Source organism: Notechis scutatus, chromosome 2, assembly GCF_049901735.1.
Source record: "Notechis scutatus isolate UNSWTSFEM ecotype Mainland chromosome 2, rNotScu1.2, whole genome shotgun sequence".
NCBI lineage: Eukaryota > Metazoa > Chordata > Lepidosauria > Squamata > Elapidae > Notechis > Notechis scutatus.
In genome coordinates, this window is record NC_142010.1 from 201663877 (window position 1) to 201684698 (window position 20822).

The following is a 20822-nucleotide window of genomic DNA, read 5'->3' on the forward strand; positions in this document are numbered from 1 at the left end:
GTTAAACTTGTGGCCCGTGGGCCAGATGCATCACACGCTGACCATGTCCACACCAGGTTTAGCAAAGGGGGGAAAGTCCCAATACATCACGTGACACCACCTTGATGACGCGAGTTTGACACCCCTTCTTTAAGATCATGTATTGGTCAGGGAAGATTTTGGGGAGGGATCCTGTACTTGCATAAAATAATGCTAAGTTTTAATTATTTTCAAATAAATAAAACTCCACTTGACTCTCGAAAATGCCTTTTCTTTCATGAATACTGTCTTTTAATTTTCCTCCATAGTGTCATCAAATTGCTATACGTTATCCAACTCATTAGTCCATTGTTTGCACAAATTATAAAAGACAAATAAACCAAGAGTTTATAAACCTATGTATGACAGCATCCCAGTGTCACAAGATACGTTGTAGGTCAGAGATCACATTAAGAGAGTAAGATCATGACCTGGGTCATGAAATTGACCTTTAGACAATTCCATTTCATTGGATTCTTCCATCCTGAAGCTATTCCTTTTCTGCTATCAGGAGAAAACGATGACTGGTTGAATTACCCTACAATTAAAACGAGGAGAGGGCTGTGAAAATCCTGAGGGAGCTTATGAAAACAAAAGAAGTGGGAAAGGGCTATTGTGCTATAAAGCTGCATCTTTGTTATTTCAGGTCCTCAACTGAGTGAGAGAAACCAAAGATCATACTTGGTCCTATACATGTCCAATGTTTTCATGCCTCTCATCTTCAGCTGAAGAACTTTAGCAGCTAAGCTAACCAGAGGACTGCTGCTGCTTAGAAAGTTATATGGACTCCATATAAAGAGATGACACCTATAAAGCCAAGTAGCAACCATAAGGGTTGCCAGTTAATCCCAGATGGCACCGTTATAATTCTCTCTATTCCATGGGTAGAAATTCCAGGGTTTTATTAAGTGACCCAAATGGATGGAACTGAATCTTCGACTTGAGTTTCAAGGCCCAGAGTTTTGAATTACCAGATCCTCTGGGAAAGCTGGATAAATGTGCCCTCCTCCCTCGTTGACTCCACCAGGGTTCCCTCTGCACATTTTCCATTATCTGAAGAGCTCTGTTAAGCAAACCTATTATCGTTTCTCCCCCCCTGGTTTTTTTTTTCCAAGTTGTGAGTGGGAAAGCAACTTCGTTAATGGCCCACAGATTGATGATTAACATTTTTACATGTCCCTGCTGGTAAGTAAAAGAACTGCTTTGTGGACGAGGAAGCGCCTGGGAGAAGGAACAGGAGTCTGTGCTGCTTCATTAATCACCATCTTTTATTATTTGGAGGACTTTGAGCCAACTCCACAAGGCTTCTCCGGAGCAGGCTGGATCCAAAGCAAATGCTCCAAATGCACCTTTGACATCTGGCCTAGCAGCTGGTTATCTGCTCCACAGCTTTCCAAGAACAGAGAGAGCCACGTTCGTTGTGACCCTTCCATTCTGCCTGATTTAAAGTGACTGCAGAGGGCAATGAATTACCTTAAAGGAGCTCTTTGATAAAACCCCAAAGTTTTATGCCGGAACCCTGCCGGCCTTCCTACTTGGTGAGCGTGAACAATCAGACAATTGAACTGATTTGACTTTGCCATTCCTGGAGTTTCATTGCCTTTAACCTGGGGATGTAATGATGGTAATTTTATGCTAAGTGCCTCTCTTACGGGGGTTGTCAGATTAAGTAGGGCAACCCATTCTTGTTAGTTGAAAACTCTGGTGATTTGCAGCAATAGGGAAAATAGCCTGAGCCTGATTAACGTGGCTGGGAATGGAAGTGAGCTCCTTTAACATTCCTGCAGGCTGGTTGACTATCCTGATTATCTCCTTTAATTGTTTATTCATTACAAGGTGAGTTTATTTTGGAATTCTTCAATGCCAAGAATCAATTTCATTCTTTTGGTTTGGTTTGGGGAACTGGCATGTGGAGGAACATCAGTATTCATATGTCGGGGAAGGATTGTGATCTTAAGGCATTCATATTAAAAACAAGGCCAGAAAAGGTTTGTGTTTTAATAAGAACTGACCTAAGTCACACTTTCCAAATTAACTGAGATACAATTGGCCTTTGCACTTCTCAGAATTTTACAGTTCCCTGAATTTTATAAGCCATTCTCTGATTTTTTTAAAAAGTACATTAGAGAAAAAGGGATTTTAAAAAGTCTACTAAGGGCAACCCAGCTAAGAAGAAATCATTTGCAAAAATATGGATACGCGAGGAAAACATGCAAAAACCATTCAAGGTTTCTTGAATGCAAAAATATAAATTTTTATATAACTTTTGCTTTGAAATGCTAACATGGAGCCATGATGGAATAATTTTGTGGCTGTTATCATGTGGCCATTGTTGAAAGGAGTCAGACAAACATTGCCATTGTTATTAAAGAGATACTGACTCTTTCACAAGAGGCTGATAAGCGGTCTCAATAATAAATCAGTCAAGCTTCTACTGGTGATTCTGATTATCAAAATGGAAGAAGTGCTGCCTAGGAAGAAAGAGAAGAGCACTTTGCAAGTAGTGGTGTAACTCAATATTTGCAGTTCTGAACTTCAAAGATTCAAACTTCCTCTCTTCTGTTTTAGGCATTACTTCAATTGTGGTGCATAAACCAATTCTGGAGTAAATAAAGGCAGCATAATGTAGGGCAATGTTTCAACTTTAAGATGTGTGGAACTCCCAGAAGTTGTGAGTGCTTCATCACTGGAGATTTTTAAAAAGAAACTGGACAGACGCTTTTGTCAAATTGTCAATAGGTTATGATGTTACAGATATCGTCGCAGGATGGAAGCTACTCCCAGTAAAGCCATCTTTTGCAATCGACTGGTGGTGAAATTGTCAATGCCAATGGGCGTTCAAGTGATGCTCCAGTTGCTATTATTATTATTCATTTGTAGATATAGTAGATGAAAGTTGACTGGTATGAAGAGAATGCTGATGTTAATTTGAGTGGGTAGCCGGAAAGTTTTATTATTTTCTTTAGCTGTACCAATAAGACTTCGTTAGAGTGGCAAGGTTAATCCTCCTTTGGATTTTATTCATTCCTCAGTTCTCAATATGCTTGATATGGCAAGCCAATAGCTTTTAATGTTGCCTTCTCTTATGCTAATGCAGGGGTCCCCACCCTTGGCAACTTTAAGACTTGTGGACTTCAATTCCCAGAATTCTCCAGCCAGCTAAATTGCTAAGTTTGGAGAACTCAGTGCTAATGGAACATTGTACTTCTGTACTTGTCCTGCCATTTCAGGTGAGAGGTTCAACTGGCATCTGAGTTCTCTGACCAGTTCAGCATTGTTTCTGCAGCCTCTGCTAATCACCTAATTTCGACTATTGCTAGCAGGTGGCCCTTCAGATACAGCCAACTGCATCAAAAAGTCTTCAAAGATTGGCCTTGTGCCATACTCCACCTAGCATCACACCTAGGCCAAGGTTGAGACAGTTTCTGACCTTCCACCAGAAAAATCTCATTTATTATCATGATTCCGAAGAAATAACAGTACTAATAATATGGACTAGAACACTCTGGCTCCTGTATGAAATATAAGCAACTGAATCCAGAATCGCTGTGGTAGATCCATCATAGGAGCCATATCAAATCCTGGAAATCAAAGAGTTATTCCTGCTCTTAGATTAAAGGAAGGTTTGAATTTAAGCACATCAACTGTAACATCTCCACTATGTCAGTGTTTGCTGTTGACATGGCTACAATTTGTAGCATTTATGATCACCCAGCAATGCAAGCAATGAATTAAAAATCTCCATGGGGCCCGTAGTGCAGTGCATATTAAGATTAAAAGGCTACTTATGTAAAGAGTTACTTCATGGTTGTTTATCTGCCTGCTGTTGAGTTGAACCTAAAGTAATAAAGTGACCACAAAATGTACAATTTCCACAGGAGGCAGTTTTTCAGTAGTGCTAAGGGGATCTTCCTGGCATGTATTTGTAACAAGAAATGCAAACAAAGCATGATGGATGGAGGAAGGGAGGGAGGGATGGAGGGATCAACGGATGGACAGACGGACAGACAAATGAGAGATAAGAGACAGGTGGATATTAAAAACAGGATAAAAAGTTCTCCAGAAGGTTATATATCTGGCAACAAAACTATGGTATTAAAAGCAAGCTGTAGTGATTTCAATAATGGTAATAATGGTAAAAATGCTTGAAAATGTCAGGGGATGCAAACAATCCCTCATCCTACCCAAATATCTCTCCTCTTTCCTAAAGCATTGAATTGCCAATTTGTTTTTGTTTTGTCTTTGAGCACACAGATTATAAAGATAGTCACTTCCACATAATGTATTTATTTTCATGCAATGATGGCAGTTCATGTTAAATATTTCTATTTCTCATCTCTCCTAAAACACCTACAGAGAGAAAGAGAGGGGGGGAGGGAGGAGGGAGGGGGAAGGGGGGAAGGGAGGGAGAGGGAGACACACACAGAGAGAGACAAAGATAGAGAGGGAGGGAGGAGGGAGAGAGAGAGAGAGAGAAATTGCACAAAGTTTAAATATTGAGTAAAGTAGTGCAGTGCATATTAAGATTAAAAGGCTACTTATGTAAAGAGTTACTTCATGGTTGTTTATCTGCCTGCTGTTGAGTTGAACCTAAAGTAATAAAGTGACCACAAAATGTACAATTTCCACAGGAGACAGATGTATTCTTTGATTGATATTTTCTTTCCTTGCATAGATTCCTAAAAGCTGGAGGACTCAAGTGAAATTAAAGGATCATTCTAAGAGCTAAATTATACTAGCTCTTCAGGTAACAAGGCATGTCTGATAAATGTTGACAATATTGACAAGTGTTACATTTGCATAACACACTGTATGTTTATGGTGCATTTCTACTTCTTTTTTTAAGTTACTGCAACCCTCATAAAAACAGGAAAACATCTATCAGATACATTCATGTAGGAGATTTAGCTATCTTTCTTCTTATAATTTTATTTTAGGGCAACATGGTGCAGCCTCATTCAGAGCTTGTGCTCTGTCTGAAATACCTCATACTATTTCAGTACTAACATTCCATTCTTTTTGTTGTTGTTGTTGTTGGGAAGGGCTGTACCTCAGTGGGAAGTTCACGTGATTTTGTGAGAAAAGATCTTTGTTCAGTCTGCTTTGTGTCTGTAGGGATAATTTATGACTGAAGCCCTGAGAATTTGATAAAAAACAGGAAATTAACTTAAATCATAAATCTGACTTGTAATAAGATCCTGTACCTTGTAATTCCAAGTTAGGTATGGATATGGATATTGTTTTTCACTCATCCTAATTTAAAGTTTTATCAAATCCCAAGTAACTTACAACACATTTATGCAAGAACTGGTTTATTTACATAGATACACACATAAACAATGAAAATCTAGATACAAAAAATATTAGGAACAGGTCTGATGGGAAACTGGGGGGTAAGTACATTCTTATTGGAATGAGTTCAAACGTTAACAGATAGCCACCAGATTTAATTTAATAAATATTTTCCATGTATGTGATCAGAACTTACTTTTGAAGTAAAGCCATGGTCAGCCCAAACACTCAAAACTTTCTTAAAATTTCCAGCCATAATTATAGGATACTCCATTAAAGTAAAAAGATGAAAAAAACATTCATAAAATATAAATGCAGGTGACCTTTTCTGATATAGCTCCTGGACTTTGGAACGCCTTTTCTTGGAAAATTGGACCCTCAATTTTTATCTGGCCATTTTGTCAACATGTTTGACCACCTTTGACCAGGACTGAATATTTCTGGTTGCCATCTGGAGGATTTCTTTGAATTTGTTTCTAGGAAATCTTCCAATTTCTCAAAACCATTGGAACTTTTCTTATTTTAAGTGACACTTTTAAACATTCATAAATTGGAGCACTGGCATATTTTCAATTACTCCAGTGACTTTGGTGAATATCCTTTAAAAACAGAGGAGATTCCTTATTTTAGAAAGAATTCATTTGAAAACACTTTCACATTAATGGTATTTATTTCTTTATTCTAGAACAGTACAGACATTGGAGGTAGCGGGGCTCCTAGGAGTTGGCCCTTTAGGGAAAAAAAATTCTAATGCTAAAATTAGCAGCTCTTGCTTCACAGCCGAGTATAATATTCCAGTGGTTCATCGTTCCTATTGCTTGTAGCCTCATCTGCTGCTACCATTGGTATTTCAGTTTCAATTTCAAAAGCTGGATTGATCCTCCCAGATGCATAATCATTTCTTTTCAAATCTATGAAAAGAAAACAGAAAAAAAGCTTTATCTTAGATAATACATCTTAATTACATTTGCATGCTGCTGTAATTTCCAAGGATTCCAACAATAACAAACATACATGCAATATACAACATTAAAATGTCCAGTACTACTATTACTAATAATAATAATGTCTGCTACTTTGTCCCCAGTGCTCCTCAGAGCTCCTTAAGATGTATCAATAGAAAAAAAAATCCACTTCAGAACATCAAGCTTCCAAGCCACTTCCTGTTACCAGAAGTTAATTACCAAAATCAAACCTAAATCAAATTATCTAATCACCAGATATTGGGAAAACTCCCCAAACACTTTTCAAATTCCTTCCAGATCCATCAGTTACTGTGGACTTCTTCAGAAAAGTCCTGGGTGGCAATCAATCCCATCTAAAATAAGATGCATGAGGTCACAGCAAGGGACTAAAGCAAAGGTCTCCAACCTTGGCAAGTTTAAGACTTGTGGACTTCAACTCCCAGAATTCTTGAGATAACATGACTGGAGAAGGAATTCTGGGAGTTGAAGTCCACAAGTCTTAAAGCTGTCAAGTTTGAAGACCCCTGGACTAAAGTGTAAGGCATTGTATAACAGCACACAAAGTTGTTTATGGGACAAAATTAACATCTAATCTATGTTGTCATGTGCGTGAGGCAGAGATGATCTGAGACAAGCCCCTGATTCATGCAGTGGAAATCATGATTCTCTGATCCCACCTACAGTACATGAAGAGTGAAGTCCTCTAATATGAACAGGGAACAACATTTGTCCAGAGACAAAATCTGGGGATAAATCAGATGGTACACCATACAGATTCCAACTTTGTAACTCAGCACTCTTATCATCTTAACAGCAGTAGCCTTGGTCATAGGAAAGATATATTTTAAGATCAATGTTATCATTCTGAAGTTTGCTGCAGAGCCCAAAATCTAAGTAGATTGAGCCAGCGGTGGGATTCAAAATTTTTTATTACCGGTTCTGTGGGCATGGCTTGGTGGGTGTGGCAGGGGAAGGATACTGTAAAATCTCCAGTCAGAGGTGGGATTTGCAGGTTCTCCGAACAACTTAAAATTTCCACTCCAGAACTGGTCAAAACCTGCTGAATACCATCTCTGGATTGAGCTCCAAAAGAATAACATCACAGCCATAATCCAAATGGATTTTGGTAATATGTATTAATATTAGTAACTGAAGAGATACATCTTCAACTAAGCAGGACATCTTCATATAATATTCTACCTCATCACCTATATCAACGATTAGATAATCAATTTCTATAAAATATTTTATTAATGGTTTAATTGATTTATTGTTTTAATTGATTAGTGTGATTAGAGTGTTTAGTGCAAATAGTGTGATTACTGACTAGTTTAAAAGATCAAGATTCATGTAATTTAATTGAATAGTAAAATCAATGATTTAGTGAAATTAAATGAACAGTGTGATTAATGATTAGTGTAATTAATTGATTAGTGATTAGAGTAATTAATTGATTAGGCTGATTGTTGCTCAGGAATATTATCTGACTAGAGAGATTACTGCAATTGATTGATTGGTGTGATATTGGCTATACAGATTACCCAAAATTGTTCCTTTAATTAATTCAATCAACGTACTATCTTAACAAACCTACCATGCCAAAAAAAAAAATCCAATGCCAAACCACAACCTAAAGAGAAGATAATCCCCACCAATGAACCACAAGACTCCTGCACATGCCTTAAATGCTACAAAAATCTAAAGGATAATGAAAACTCCATCAAATGTTCTCTGTGTAACAAATACGCTCATCATGACTGCTTGGGATTAACCAAGCAATTTATTCAATACCTGGAATCATCCAATGAGTTTTCATATCTCTGCAAATCATGCAAACCCAAACTGGATCTGTTGGAAAGAGTTGATACCATTGAAACATCCCTTAACACCATAGTAGCATCCCTGGACGCCGTAAAAGAAAGAATATCCAACCTTGAAAAAAAAGACACAACGCAAAAACCTGAACATCCAATAGCTACAAACCACATCTCTACCCAACAACCACAACCCAATCCAAAACCCAATCCACAAAAAAAACACAACCCAGACAAATATTGATATCCCAATCCTCATCAGAGAAGCTGTTGAGCGTGAACGGAAACGTCCAAACGCCATCTTATTTGGTCTAGAGGACATCAATGACAATGATGACATCACAACTGTCCGAAACATCATCAGTGATTATCAAGCATCAACCATCTCCGCTGATGAAATACTTGACATTTCCCGCATTGGCCGAGAGCTCAAAAACAGAGACGGCTCTGTGGCCCCATGCTTGTGCAGAGTCATTTGCAAAAATGAATCAAGCAAACGTAAATTCATTTACACTATAATTCACTCGCCAAAACCAACACCAACCATAAGAACCTCCGTTGTCGCCCTGACCTAACCATACAGCAACGTGCCCGCTCCCGTGTACTCCGCACTGAACTCAAAAAACGTCTAGACAATGGAGAGAAGGACCTGTACATTGACTACCATGCTGACTGTATCAAAAGTAAGCAACACAACCCGCAAATCAGCTTTAACCCTCAACCACAACCCTACCTCAACCGATCCACCATCACCCAAGACTAGGCATGCACGCCTCTAACTACCTCAATTCCAACAACTGCTGGCCTTAAATGCAAACTACTCAATGCAAGAAACCTCGTGAATAAAATACCTGAATTTTTCCTCCTACTAAATATGGCTAAATTCGACATTATATTTGTCTGTGAAACATGGCTCAATGCATCTCTCCCTGACTCCATTACCACAGTAAGAGACTATCATGTTTACCGATCAGATCGTGAAATTCGTAGAGGAGGTGGTGTTGCTATCTTCTATAAAAAGTCCTTACATCTAAAAAATATCCAAGTTACCCAGGAGCTTGCTCTTCCTGAGACCATCATCTGTGAACTATCCTTAAATATCACAATTCGATTCTTACTATGTTACAGAGCACCTGATTATGACATCGAACATGTAAACAAGCTAAATACATTACTAACATGGGCTGCATCCTGCCCATACCCTTTTATCTTTCTTGGTGATTTCAATCTACCTCATATTGACTGGACCTTAAATGATTGTACAACTGAAATCATACACACAACCTTCTACAATGCTATTACAAATCTGGGACTGGAACAACTAGTAACCAACAACACTAGACTAAACAACTGCCTCGATCTCATCTTCTGCAATAGTTTGAATTTAATTTACGGAATACAAACTAAAGAACCCTTTTCCAGCAGTGACCACAATATGATTGACTTTTGTCTCAACATACGCCCACACAAAAATCACCACAACGATGTAATCCCCAATTGTAACTTCAAAAAAGGCAACTATGATCTTATAGACAACGATCTCTCATCCCTTGATTGGCAATTTCTATTCACTGGATGCAATACTGTTGAAGACCATTACAACATATTTTTACTTGAAGTCAAAAGAGTCATCAAACTATATGTACCAACAACAATTCCCAAAACAAAACAAAAAAGCAGATTACCCATAACAATAAGGAAACTTCAATCCAAAAAGAGATCACTCTGGCGGAAAAACAAATCTGGTCACGTTGCCAATTTCAAAAGCCGATACAAAAATTTATGCCACCAGATAAAGACCGAATGCACCAATTATCACATTAAACAAGAGGAAAACCTTCTAAGCACCAATTCCACCCGTGCTTTTTGTAAACAACAAACTAAAAGACTCAAGGTCCATCCCACCCCTGATAGGTCCTGATGGTAAAGTCTGCAACGACGACACCATTAAAGCCAACATCTTTAACACATTCTTCGGCTCAGTATTTGTAAACAGCAATGGATCATGCCCAGTATTTCCTAGCCGTACCACAGATAACAACAATGATCTAATACATATCGATTTTACAGAAGACAATGTTGAAAAAGCACTACGCAATCTAAAACCATCTCTATCTATTGGACCGGATGGAATATGTGCCTACTTCTTTAAAAAGCTATCCACTGCCATAGCCAAACCTCTAAGCATAATCTTTGAAAAAATTTTCAGGACCAGCTCCTTGCCTAACCTATGGTCACAAGCCACAGTCATCCCCATCTTCAAAAAGGGAGACCCAAGCCTAGTTGAAAATTACAGACCAATCTCCTTATGCTGCGTCACCTGTAAAGTCATGGAATCAATTATTAACCAATCCATCATCCTCCACTTAGAGACAAACAACCTACTCTCCAATAAACAATTTGGTTTCAGAAAAAAACTATCCTGTAATCTGCAACTCTTACACTGCAAAAACATATGGACGACACAACTCGACCAGGGCAAAGCAATAGACGCAATCTACATAGACTTCTGTAAAGCCTTTGATTCAGTGGTACACGACAAACTACTCCTTGTTAGGTATAACATTGATACCAAATATGGTTTGGGTGAATAAATATATAAAACTTAGATATCATGGTTTAAGTGCTTATCACTTTAAGCACAATGCAGCAGGCAATTAGCCGATTAAGGGTGCGGTTAGAAGTTACAATATAAGGAAGCATTAGAAGCTGGAAAGCTTACTGTCTTTTACTGTGAACTGGCTGTCTGCTGTCTGTGTCTTACTGTGAGTTTACTGTCTGCTGTCTGTCTGTAACTGTGAGTTTACTGTCTGCTGGCTGTAACTGTGTGCTACTGTAACTGTGTGCTGCTGCGACTAACTGTGATTACTGACTGTGAGTGCCTGTGACTGAACTGTTATTGTTTGCTACTGTTTGCTGAATATCCAGCGTTTGTTTCTCTGGAGAGTGAAACCGGAGGAGGAGAAGATATCTTTATCGGCTGATAAAGATATTGCAAGGACTCTTAACTTGGACTATACTAGTGAGTCTTACTGGATGGAAATACTGTGAATGACTTAATGGACTGAATGACAATGCTTAAACTCTAACTGGATTAAAAACTATTTAAACTACAAACAGTGTTTGTGTTCAGTGTGTGTATACTCTGGGGCCCTTCCGCTCTCCTTTGGCTGCCTGGCTTGACTACTGCTGCAATACTCTGCTAGGGGTTAATTCCTCAAACCCTAACATTGGTTATGGGCCCAGCAGCATAGTCTAACTAACCAGGATATAGCAGAGAGAGTTGGTGTGAGTTGCACATTACTGTAAAAACAAACTGTTTTAATTAGTTTAAAATAGTCAAAATATCTGAAGAGCAATGGCACAAGTAAATTTGTCACAACTGTCCATGATATCCAGGCTGGATGGAACAAACTATGTTTCATGGTCAATGAAATGTAGTTTACTTCTACGCAGAGAAGGTTTGTGGGACATTATAGCAAACCCACCAGATGTGAGTAGCTGGGATCCTGCTAATGATGATGATAACGAAAAGTTACAAGACTTTAAACTGAAAAATGAGCAGGCTTTATGCATCATAGGACTGACTCTCTGTGATCAGCAGCTTGTCCATATTCGTGGAGAAGAAAATGCTGCAAACTGCTGGGAGAACCTCAGGAAGATTTATGTTCGGGACAGTGTAGGAGCACATATAAATCTTACACGGAAGCTTTTCGAACGCATCTTCAGAGGAATGGAGATATGTTAGTTCATTTAAACTGTATGAAGAGCATTTTTCAAGATTTGCAAGAAAAAGAGCTTATATTTAATGAACTGCAACAAGTCTACATAATATTATCTTCATTAGATCAAAGCTATGATGACTATGTAACTTCGTTAGAGGTATTGCCAAAGAAAGCCTCTCATTAACCGAGATTACAGGCAGGCTACTAGAAGAAGCCAGAAGAAGGCGTGAGCGTGACGAGCTGAGAGAAGATAAGAAAGAAGAGAAATTATCTTCAAAGTTTGAAAGAAACCAGCAAAGCAAAGTAAAGCACCTGGAAGAAGAGAATTTATCTTCAGCGGCATACACAATTAAAAGTGTTTTAATTGTGGAGGCAGAGGACATTGGCAAGATTTTGCAAAAAGAGAAAAAGCCAGAATGTAAAAAAGCCAAAGAAAGCATTTGAACTAGCCACGTTTAGCAACTCTGATGTGAAGAATAATTTATGGGTGGTTGACAGTGGCGCATCCCACTGCATCACAAGAGATAAGACAAAATTTATAAAAATGTCTACAAGTTCTCAACATATATCACTTGCAAATGGCTGGAACCTGAAAGCGAAAGGTCAAGGTTTTGCACGTTGTCCGTACATAAACCAGGATATAAAAATGTTGTATGTACCGCAACTAAAGTTTAATTTGCTTTCAGTAAGGGTATTAGATAAATTAGGTTATGTAATTACTTTTAAGGATAATAATTGCATAATTGAAAAAGATAACAAAAGGGTAACTGCAGCTTTAAATGGAACATTATATGTATTAGATAATTTTACTACATATCAACATTTTTTCAATTGGCTTAGGTTTGCTGAAAGAAAGTCTAAACGGCAACTGATAACCCTGGTGACAGATAATGGCACGGAATTTATTAATAACAAATTCCAGAACAGACTTAAGATAGCTGGAATAGAGCATAAGAAGTCTGCTCCATACAGGCCAGAACATAACGCTTTTATTGAAAGAAGAGGCCAAACACTACAGGCAATGGTTAGAACAATGTTAAATGATTCTGGGTTACCTGATACTTTGTGGGGGAGGCTACAATGTGTGCTAATAACATATTGAACAACGTTGTTAATACAACAACAGGTGAAATTCCATTCACCAGGTGGCATGGCAGGAAACCTGACCTAAGTTACCTGCACACATTTGGTGCACCAGCATGGGTGCATATTCCTGCACAACTCAGAAAAAAAGGGCAACATAGAGCTAAAAGATTTTCTTCGTTGGTTATCAGGCAAACCATAGGGCATATAGATTTTGGGAGAAAGGCACATCTAAAGTGTTATGTAGTGCTAGTGCCCAATTTCTAGAACATGAAGGATGGGAGAAATTAGAACAGGATGCCAATAAAGATGTAATTATTGAATCCTATAGAAATCCCATTAGTTATCCCTGTAACTTTAAAAATAAAGTAAAGAGACAAATACAGGATGAAATAGTGCCCATAAAGGAAGAAACAGATTCAATAGCTGAACAGGATGAGGAAGATGAACAGGTAGTAGTTCAACAAAGTCCTCCTGTAAGCCCTGTAATTCCCAGAAGAACTACACGTATATCTAGACCGCCTGATAGGTACCAGGATAACACAGTGTGCCAGATTAATCAAGTTCCTAATTCTGTAGAAGAAATTAAAAAGTATCCTAATAAGGAAAAAGAAAAATGGTATGCAGCAATGAATAAGGAACTGAATTCATTAAGAGATATGAAGGTGTATGAAAATGCCAAATTACCTGTAGGAAAGAAATCCATTGGCTGCAAATGGATATTTAAGGTAAAAATAGATAAAGATGGTAATTTAATCCATAAGGCAAGGTTAGTAGCCCAAGGTTTTAGGCAGAATGCTAATGACTACGATGAGGTGTTTGCACCTAGTCTTAAGGCAGCAACCTTGAGGGCAGCTTTAGTGTGGGCAGCTAGTAAAAACTATATAGTTAACCATCTAGATGTGGAAACTGCTTACTTGCACGACCCATTAAAACATATTATTTATATGAAAAAAACTGTTGGTATTAAAAGTGAAAGTAAGGATAATAATGATTGTTGGTTGTTAAAGAAAAGTCTCTATGGTCTTAAACAATCAGGCTATGAATGGAACCAGTATATTGTAAAGGAACTAGACAATATAGGATTTAAAGCTGGTTTAGCCGATCCATGTCTGTTTAAGAGGGAGACAAATGGGAAAGTATCATTATTATTACTATTCACAGATGATATTGCATTGATAACTGAAACTAATGATGAAGCAAATAAAATAATAGCATCATTAGGAAAGAGAATAAAGATCAAGCAATTGGGGAGATAAAGAAGTATCTCGGTTTGAATATAAAGAAAACACGGAAAGGTTATAAGATATCTCAGGAAGATAAGATAAGCAAATTACTAAAAGATTACAAGATGGAGCTTTGTAAGCCAGCTAAGACTCCAATGAGTCAGGAGTTTAGCAACACTGATGAACAAAGCCCTGAGTTTGATAAGGTGATTTATCAATCTTTAATTGGTAGTTTGAGTTATATTAGTAATTGGTCTAGACCAGATATATCGTACTGCGTGAATCAGTTGGCTAGATTCAATTCTGCACCATGTGAAAGACACTGGAATGCAGCTAAGAGGATATTAAGATATCTTAAAAAGACAATGAATTATTCATTGTATTTAGAACCAAAGGGTGATTTAATTTTGAGTGCTTATGCAGATGCTAGCTTTGCATCAGAAAGAGATACTAGAAAGTCGACTTCAGGAACAGCCATAATGCTGGGTAAGACATTAATAGGCTGGAAGTCAATTAGACAACAGCATATAAGTTTGTCTACTATGGAGGCAGAATTCTCCTGTTTATCATTGTTATGTACAGAGTTAATAATGTATAAACAAATGTTAATTGATATAGGTATAACTGTAGATTATCCTATAATTATACATGAAGATAATCAGGCAGCAATTTCAAATGGCCACAAATATTGGAGTAAAAACAAGGAGCAAGCATACAGATCTAAGATACCTAAACGTGAGACAATCTGTAAGAAGTAAGATGATTCAGCTAGAGTACTGTATGTCGGAGGACAATTTAGCTGATAATTTTACTAAAGCCCAAGGTGCCAGTAAGCACCAGGAGAGTTGTGAAAAATATGGGATAAGATTGTAAGGTATTATATATTTATATCACCCAAAAGGGAGTATGTTAGGTATAACATTGATACCAAATATGGTTTGGGTGAATAAATATATAAAACTTAGATATCATGGTTTAAGTGCTTATCACTTTAAGCACAATGCAGCAGGCAATTAGCCGATTAAGGGTGCGGTTAGAAGTTACAATATAAGGAAGCATTAGAAGCTGGAAAGCTTACTGTCTTTTACTGTGAACTGGCTGTCTGCTGTCTGTGTCTTACTGTGAGTTTACTGTCTGCTGTCTGTCTGTAACTGTGAGTTTACTGTCTGCTGGCTGTAACTGTGTGCTACTGTAACTGTGTGCTGCTGCGACTAACTGTGATTACTGACTGTGAGTGCCTGTGACTGAACTGTTATTGTTTGCTACTGTTTGCTGAATAGCGTTTGTTTCTCTGGAGAGTGAAACCGGAGGAGGAGAAGATATCTTTATCGGCTGATAAAGATATTGCAAGGACTCTTAACTTGGACTATACTAGTGAGTCTTACTGGATGGAAATACTGTGAATGACTTAATGGACTGAATGACAATGCTTAAACTCTAACTGGATTAAAAACTATTTAAACTACAAACAGTGTTTGTGTTCAGTGTGTGCATACTCTGGGGCCCTTCCGCTCTCCTTTGGCTGCCTGGCTTGACTACTGCTGCAATACTCTGCTAGGGGTTAATTCCTCAAACCCTAACACTCCTAAAAATAAAATCCTATGGTATCTCTGGACAACTGCATAACTGGATAGAAGCATTCCTGGCAAACAGACAACAAATGGTCAAAATTGGGAGCGTCCTATCAAATTCTGTACCTGTCAATAGTGGTGTCCCCCAAGGCAGTGTTCTAGGACCAACTCTCTTCATACTCTACATAAATGACCTCTGTGATCATATTAAGAGCAATTGCGTTCTTTTTGCTGATGATGTAAAGCTGTTCAATACCACAGACAATACTGCTACCCTACAAAAAGATCTTGACTATGTATCAGAATGGTCAAACAAATGGCAACTTCAAATCTCAACAAATAAATGCTCTGTCTTACATATTGGCAAAAAAAAATCAGAAAATAAAATACAAGCTGAATAGTCAAGATCTTGTTGATGACCCAAGCTCTGTAAAGGACCTTGGAATACTCACCTCTAATGATCTAAGTGCTAGAGCCCACTGCAACTACATAGCCAAAAAGGCATTAAGAGTTGTTAACCTAATCCTGCGTAGCTTTTTCTCTGGTAATATCACACTACTAACCAGAGCATACAAAACATTTGCTAGACCAATACTCGAATACAGTTCATCAGTCCGGAACCCACATTACGTATCTGATATTAGCACAATTGAGAAAGTCCAGAAATATTTCACAAGAAGAGTTCTCCACTCCTCTACTCGTTGTAGAATACCTTATGCCACCAGACTTGAAATTCTAGAACTAGAAAACCTTGAATTACGCCGTCATCGGTCTGATTTAAGCATGGTATATAAAATCATACATTGCAATGTCCTACCTGTCAATGAATACTTCAGCTTCAACCATAACAACACAAGAGCACACAATAGATACAAACTCAAAGTTAACCGCACCAAACTTGATTTCAGGAAATACGACTTCAGCAATACAGTGGTCAATGTCTGGAATACTCTACCCGACTCTGTAGTTTCTTCCCCAAACCCCAAAAACTTTAACCTTAGACTGTCTACTATTGACCTCACCCCTTTCCTAAGAGGTCTGTAGGGGGCGTGCATAAGTGCACCAACGTGCCTACCGTCCCTGTCCTATTGTTTCTCTTATTCTTCTTTTATTTTTCTTATATGTACCCATTTCATGTATTCACAACTATGTATACACTTATACTTATTATCTTGTAAACAATTGGCAAATCAAATAAAAAAATAAAAAAATAAAAAAATACTAATTGAACAGGATGAAAATAAATTCTTTTGTTATTACTTCCTTCCTAATAATCCATTAGATTATAAAAAGATAAAAGAAGTGAAAGGCTGCTTATTTAATCTTTAAATCTACTGCTTTAGTCACTCTACTAAAAAAAGCTAATCTAATATCATATTTAGAGAAAGGACATGATTGTGTGTTTAATATGACATGTTAGTTCATAGGTCTAAGGCCTTGGGGCCTTCTACAAAAAATGGCCAGTTTTAATGTGATAATAAGGAATGCAATGTAATATAAATTATTTTTTCCTTTTTATTCATTCCTTTTCTTGTACCTACCATCTTTGGAATGGACCATGAAAAGCCAAGTGAGACTTTTGGCATTAAAAAAAAGTGCATCCCATATTTAAACTTTGCCACATCCAGATTTGAAAGACCAAACCAATAAATAAAGTTTAGTATTGCTTTTTTTTCCTCCTAGGCCCATGTTAGTATTGCACAGGCCCTCAAAATATTAATGGAAAATGTTCATTTATACAACTCGTTCTTGGAATACTTTGTTACCAACAGCAATACAAAGAGCTCAGTTTTAGATTCAGGGATTAGCTCTAAGGCCAGATTTGTTCAGAAACGTTCAGAGTTTGCTACTGTATACCAGGAAGTTTGAGTTTCCTGCAACAAGAATTGCAGCAATGCTTTGAAATGAAGTTTTTGAAGGCTTCTTCTCCAAGGTTTGCCGGTCCAAAGGCCATCTCTCTACAGTTTGAAAATAATAAAAGAATAATTAATGTCACAATAGCCGTACATACCTTTTCCACCTGCATATCACCAATACGCTTAGTTGGATGTCTGGTTTTGGGAGGAATCTGCCTAAACAGATTGGAGGATGAGTGCAGGAGTAATGGAATAAGAAATGCTTCATTGTGTGAGCTTCTATTAGCCCAGAGGATGTAGCGCTCATTAAAAATTAATGTTCTAAACTCGTAGTCACAATCGAGTTTGACACAGATACCACTTTGCAAAGTAGCTGGAGGGTAAAACCTAATCCTTCAACTAGTGTCATGAGCATTACTTATGAGAAACTGTGGTTAGATAACATTTCATTAACTGTAGTCCATTTCTTGTGCATTCCTAGGATTAAAAGGCCTATTTAATCCACAAGAAACAACATAATGAACTTGGAAACCAGTTATGTCCACTCAATATAAGTCAAATATTTATCTCTTCTGTTGCCAAGTTTTGTGGTAAATATCTGCATTTATAGCTTTATTAAGTTACCTTCAGTTACCTTTTTGTCAATGCATTACATTATTCTTAATCAGCCATTTAAAAAGATACACATACAAAATTGTGCTGTTAGCCAAAAAGAATAGCACTGTAAGTATATTTGTATTATAGCTAATATTGAAGATTAATTGAATAATGGAATATATGTCACATTTTATATGATAAATTTACATGTGATACTTACTGTTTGTCTTCAGGTTTAATAACAGATGGATCTGTGAGGTTTTCTCCAACACCTGCAGAATTCAAATTTATAATGGTTATTAGAAGGTAACTGTCTTCTTAAAAACCATTTGTGAAATTATAACCTATGCAATTATTATACAGTTATCTAATCTTTTGGTTTACAGAGTAAAATGAAAAAGCAATATTAAAATTATAAATTGCATTAGACTATGACAAACAAATGTTGCATACTCAGCTACTTTTTAAAACATGTTTTCATTTAAATATAAAGCAAACAATATAAAGGCTATAATTCAAAAATATTTTGTGGATCCATATGTATATTGCTGGAACTATATGTAAATAGAATATATGTTTCAACATCAGAGAAAACTAAGATAAGAACTACTTTTTAAAATTAAACACATCACTAATTACAGGGGCAGCAACCCCATATCGATCAAAAAGGATGCATCACTGGCAGAAGAATTAAACTGCTTCTTTGCCTGGTTCGAACTGAATAGGTCTTCAAACACACTGCCTCTACAAACCACCGATACTCAGCTGTTCACAGTACAAGAGTATGATGTGAAGCAAGTGCTTAGAGCAGTGAATGTAAAGAAGGCCGCTGGCTCTGATGGGGTACCTGGGAAAGTACTCAAAGCATGTGCTGACCAGCTCGCAAGTGTGTTTGCAAATATTTTTAACCTTTCTCTTACACAAGCCATTGTTCCATCTTGTCTCAAAACTTCCATTATTACTCCAGTTCCCCAAAAGCCCTCTCCTGATATTTTAAATGACCAGTAGCTCTCACACCCATAATTATGAAGTGTTTTGAAAGCCTCTCCTCTCACATCTGCTGTTGAATAAAGGACTTTCTTACTAACAGACCCCAAACTGTTAGGATTGGCAGCTATTTTTCCTCCACTCTTGCTCTCAGCACTGGCTCTCCACAGGGTTGTGTGCTGAGCCCCCTTTTGTATTCACTCTACACCTATGACTGCACTCCCTCTTGTCCCACTAACTCTATAATAAAATTTGCAGACGATACCACATTGGTGGGACTCATATCAGGAGAAGATGAAACGGCCTATAGGTCAGAGGTTCTCAGACTGGTCTTGTGGTGCAAGAGTCATAACCTCACCCTGAGCATCAAAAAGACCAAAGAATTGATTATAGACTTCAGAAGATGCAAAGCAGAGCCTCTCCCACTATATATCAATGGAGATTGTGTGGAAAGAGTTCATAGTTTTAAATTTCTAGGAATTCATATTTCCGACAATCTTACTTGGTCGGTCCACACTATAGCCACTGCAAAGAAGGCCCAACAGCGCCTGCACTTTCAGTGGCTGCTGAAAAAGAGTGGTCTGGGTGAGAAGTTGCTGGTTACTTTTTACCGTTCTACCATCGAGAGCATTTTGGCATATTGTGTAACGGTGTGGTATGCTGGATGCTCTGTAGTGGATAAGATGATGCTCCAGACAGCACAAAAAATCATTGGTTGCTCTCTTTCTTCTTTGGAAGAGATTGCGAAGACCAGACTCCTCCCTACAGCACAAAAAATCTCCACAGACCGTTCTCATCCTGGACATTCATATTTTGAATTGTTACCATCAGGGAGACATTATAGGTGTCTTAAAATGAGGACTAATAGACTGAAAAACAGTTTCTTTTCCAAGGCAATAATTGTCTTGAATCAAACAGTACATTTGTGATTTAGTTCTATTTATAAAGTGGCATTTTAAAACTAATTTAATATATGTTTTAAATAGGTTTTAGACTAGGTGTTTAAGTATTATTATTACTTTAATTATGTTACATTTTAAATTCTGTGTAGTGTGATTGTGATGTGGTGTTTGGGGCACTGTGCTGGAGTAGCTTTCAAATTTCATTGTATTTTGAATGCAATGACAATAAAGGTATTCTATTCTATTCTGTTCTGTTCTGTTTTGTTCTGTTCTGTTCTATTCTATTCTTTCCATCCAGTGCAAGGAAATTTCCCTACTCTGAATAAAATACATAAACACCATAAACATATTCCAGCTCTGAAACCTTCATATGATCCATAGTATCTAGATCAAGCCTGAAATTTGGATCCTCATATTTAATCTATTGCATAGGCTTGCTTTGTTCTCCTGAAACAATAGCTTACATTAAGCATATTAATGTTTCATTTATTTATGTCAAAGTTGGATAACTTTTATGGGCCATTCTGGAATTTTGAAAGCTTCCATAGATCACTTCCCTAGTCACAAAATTACTATTGTGTGGCCAGTCACAAAACATCCATTTATCAGAAGGCAAACTAGTCCTCAAGGATGCTTCCTTGATGATCTCTGTGGGATCTCATTCATAAAGCCCAAGAGGTTGATGCTTTGCTTTGGAACAAGTCCATTTCCTTTAAAACAGTTTAAAAAAAAAAGTGGTGTAAATTGAAACTGTATTATTAAGAAGACAGAACTGTTAGGTAAATA

The 20822-nt window shown here is 37.4% G+C and overlaps 1 protein-coding gene across 1 annotated transcript in view; it reads right to left on the reverse strand.

Moving 5' to 3' along the window:
• Positions 1 to 5405: 5405 nt before the first annotated feature.
• The window catches only part of TRPM6 (transient receptor potential cation channel subfamily M member 6), an 83024-nt gene continuing 67607 nt past the window's right edge, over positions 5406 to 20822 (reverse strand). Inside the window, exons 38-40 of the mRNA XM_087957819.1 lie at positions 18368 to 18419; positions 17552 to 17652; positions 5406 to 6221 (exon numbers count right to left, since the gene is read on the reverse strand). Coding sequence (XP_087813945.1) covers positions 6085 to 6221; positions 17552 to 17652; positions 18368 to 18419 — 290 coding nt within the window. The 3' untranslated portion in view covers positions 5406 to 6084. The remainder of the gene's footprint in view (positions 6222 to 17551; positions 17653 to 18367; positions 18420 to 20822) is intronic.